Source organism: Neopelma chrysocephalum, unplaced genomic scaffold (assembly GCF_003984885.1).
Source record: "Neopelma chrysocephalum unplaced genomic scaffold, ASM398488v2 Primary Assembly neopelma1_147, whole genome shotgun sequence".
Lineage (NCBI taxonomy): Eukaryota > Metazoa > Chordata > Aves > Passeriformes > Pipridae > Neopelma > Neopelma chrysocephalum.
This window is the reverse complement of record NW_020897809.1, coordinates 2,194,238-2,197,016: the sequence shown is the minus strand read 5'-3', so window position 1 is coordinate 2,197,016 and position 2,779 is coordinate 2,194,238. Positions and strand designations below refer to the sequence as shown.

The window sequence follows — 2,779 nt, the reverse complement described above, 5'->3', positions numbered from 1 at the left end:
GCCCGGTCCTGTTATTCCAGCAGCTATGGATGTTCTCATTCCGGTTTCACAAAGCCCAGGGCGCCAGATGCATTTCGCGACTGAGCACAAGAGGGCAGCTGACAGCCCAGCCCAGATTTTGGGATAATTCCACGGCACTTGGAACCTCCCGACCACTTGACTGTGCAGTGCTGAGGACTGGTGCCAGCACACGGGATGACTGTTGGCATCCAGGACTGCTGGGTATTTTAGTATTTTAATTTGAACCTAAGTTTTGAATGCCCAAATCTTTATAAATTCATGAAATACCACAGTTACAAGCACCACTCATGTTTAAGTAATAATACCTCTTTTAGACTTTATCTTTTTTGTGTAAAACCCCTCCCTCTGTTCCCATAACAGAATTTATGAACATATTCAGGGCAAGAAGTGTCCCATTTATTTATATATTCATTTTGTACTGGAAGAAATTGTAAGATATTACTTCTAAAGAAAAAGAAAAGCCTATTTCTTATTTACTTCAAAATTTCTTTTAATCAAATCAGCCACACCAAGGTAATTGTGGTCTCACATGGCAAAGCAGAAAATTCCACTATTACTGTATGACAAGGAGAGAAAGTCAGTGTATGGAAAACTAGAATGCAGACACACCTGAGGAAAGAGGAGTGTAGTGGGAAAAACAATGATGACATGAGATGTAATGGGTTAAATTGAAAGAACAAAGGTAGAGGTGAACAAATATTCAACAGAAGAATCAAGAAGGAAAAAAAATAGAGGAAAAAATATACTTACTGTTAAATTTATGGGAGATACAGGCCTTTTCCAGGAGCAAAATCTTTACTGAAAGCAAATGTTTTGTAAATAAAAAAAATTGGGAAGGGGAGAGGGTGTCACAGTGGCTACATATCTCTGCCTGCTAAATTCAGACAAAAATGATGAAAGAAAACAGTAGTTTCTACAGATGGTTATAAATTACTGAAAAATGGGGAGGGCAGGGAGAATAACAGAAAGGAGTGAGAGACCAGAACATTGGAACTAGTAAGGTTGAGTTTACATGGTTCTAAACTTTTATTCTAAGATAATTAATTACATGGAATCAGGGCTGGTCCTGTACTCACCCCATTAACACAATAAACCAGAGCAGGGCACAGCAGACCTTCACCTGCCTGTCTGGCAGAGTTTGGGCACAAGGCAGTGCTGGGCACTGAGCTTTCTTGTTTGATTAATGGGAATGAGGCAAATCCCTGGAGGTGGCAGGAGCCTTGTCAGCTGTGACAGAACTGTGAGCCAGGAGTTGACCTCAGGGGTTCTAGTCTGCTTCTGCATGGCTCCTGTTCAATATGCACTCCAAGATTCCTGCAAGGTAGGAGATAACAGCAAATGGACCTAGAGGTCACAAGGAGGGCAATAGCAGAGAGAAATAGCAGAGAGGTGCTTTCAGTTAAATAAAACATTTACTCCTGCTGCCAACAGGGACAATGCTGGTTGAAAGAGAAGTGTGAGAGAGATCTACTGTGAGATGTGGATATATCTGTTATTTTGCATTGGAATTAGAAATTACAGAATGCAAAATATTCATTATTGTGTCTGCCTTCAACTCCTTCAGCAAGGGAAGGGAGTGTAGAAAATCAGAACTCACTCTGGGCCTCAGAAAGGGCAGGAGGAGAGTGACTAAACATCAAATTAAAATACAATTCAAATGAAGAAGAGTGGAATGGCACATCCTTATGGAATGGACAGCATACCTGGGGGGGGGGAAGCCTCACTTAAGGAATCTGGGAGCTGCAGTAGCCAGGCACAGCAGCGACACCGGGCTGCTGCAGGAAACACAGACATCCCTGTGGGAACAGCCGCGAGCGCCTCTTGGAGACACGAGAGGTTCCTGAGCGGCTCCGGGCACGGCGCCTGGAGCAGCCAGACAAATCGCATCCAGCCCAGGGGACAGGGACAGCTCCGCTGGGAAGTTGTGGAAAGAGGGGGAAAAGACCCCAACTACGCAAAAAGTTTTTATGAGGAAGGCTGGCAGCTGGTTTTCTTCCCATCCGTCCGGGTTAGCGGGATGTGCTTCTTTGCAGCCAAGGAGAACTGCCCGAGCAGGGCAGGGTCTGCCCGGGGAGCGTCGGCACTGCGGGGCTTGGGGCCGCTCTCGGGAACACGCTCGAGCCTCACCTGAGCAGAGGTGCCCGGTGAAAGCTGCCCCAGCCGCACCCCACTGCTCCCCATCAGGGCTCTTTCTATCCCTGCAGTTGGCAGGCAGGGCAGGAGAGGGCACGTGGACACCCTGCAACCGAAAATTGCAGCAAGTCCGCTGATAGAATCCAGGACGCACAGCATGCGATTCAAATCCCAAATTCATTTATAATGCAATCTTCTGCCTTGCAAATTGAGTAAGCCTGTTTTTGATGCAAGTGAGCAATCTGGCGTTTCCAGTTTCCAAATTCCACGTTGTTTGTTGTGTAATTTGTCCAGCAAAATCGGCACCTCCAAATCTACATTTTGAAAGTCCAAGAAATTCACACAAACATATCTTGGCATCATGTCTGCATGGTTCTTCTATAAAAACAGGCTTCTAATTACATCGTTTGTTTATTGACTTTGGCAAGAAATTACTTCTCTTTTAGTACTTTGCTCTAAAATAATAAGTTTTTTCCAGTTACGTATTATTGGCAGGATAGAAAGCAACTTCTTTTAAACTGTTGGCATATTTATGGGTTCAAAGATACATAGGAACAAAAATTAAAAAGCTATGAACAAGCTGAAGACTGAAAGTATAACTTGGATTCCATGGGCAGAAGCTTCT

The 2,779-nt window shown here is 44.4% G+C and overlaps 1 protein-coding gene across 1 annotated transcript; it reads right to left on the bottom strand.

Moving 5' to 3' along the window:
* Window positions 1-445: 445 nt before the first annotated feature.
* On the bottom strand, window positions 446-2,716 carry LOC113975938. The gene is made up of 2 exons (XM_027700591.1): window positions 1,749-2,716; window positions 446-1,335 (listed from the first exon to the last, which is right to left on the bottom strand). Exons 1-2 carry the CDS (start codon window positions 2,333-2,335, stop codon window positions 1,245-1,247), a joined length of 678 nt encoding a protein of 225 aa, XP_027556392.1. The 5' UTR covers window positions 2,336-2,716; the 3' UTR covers window positions 446-1,244.
* Between the last annotated feature and the right edge of the window lie 63 nt (window positions 2,717-2,779).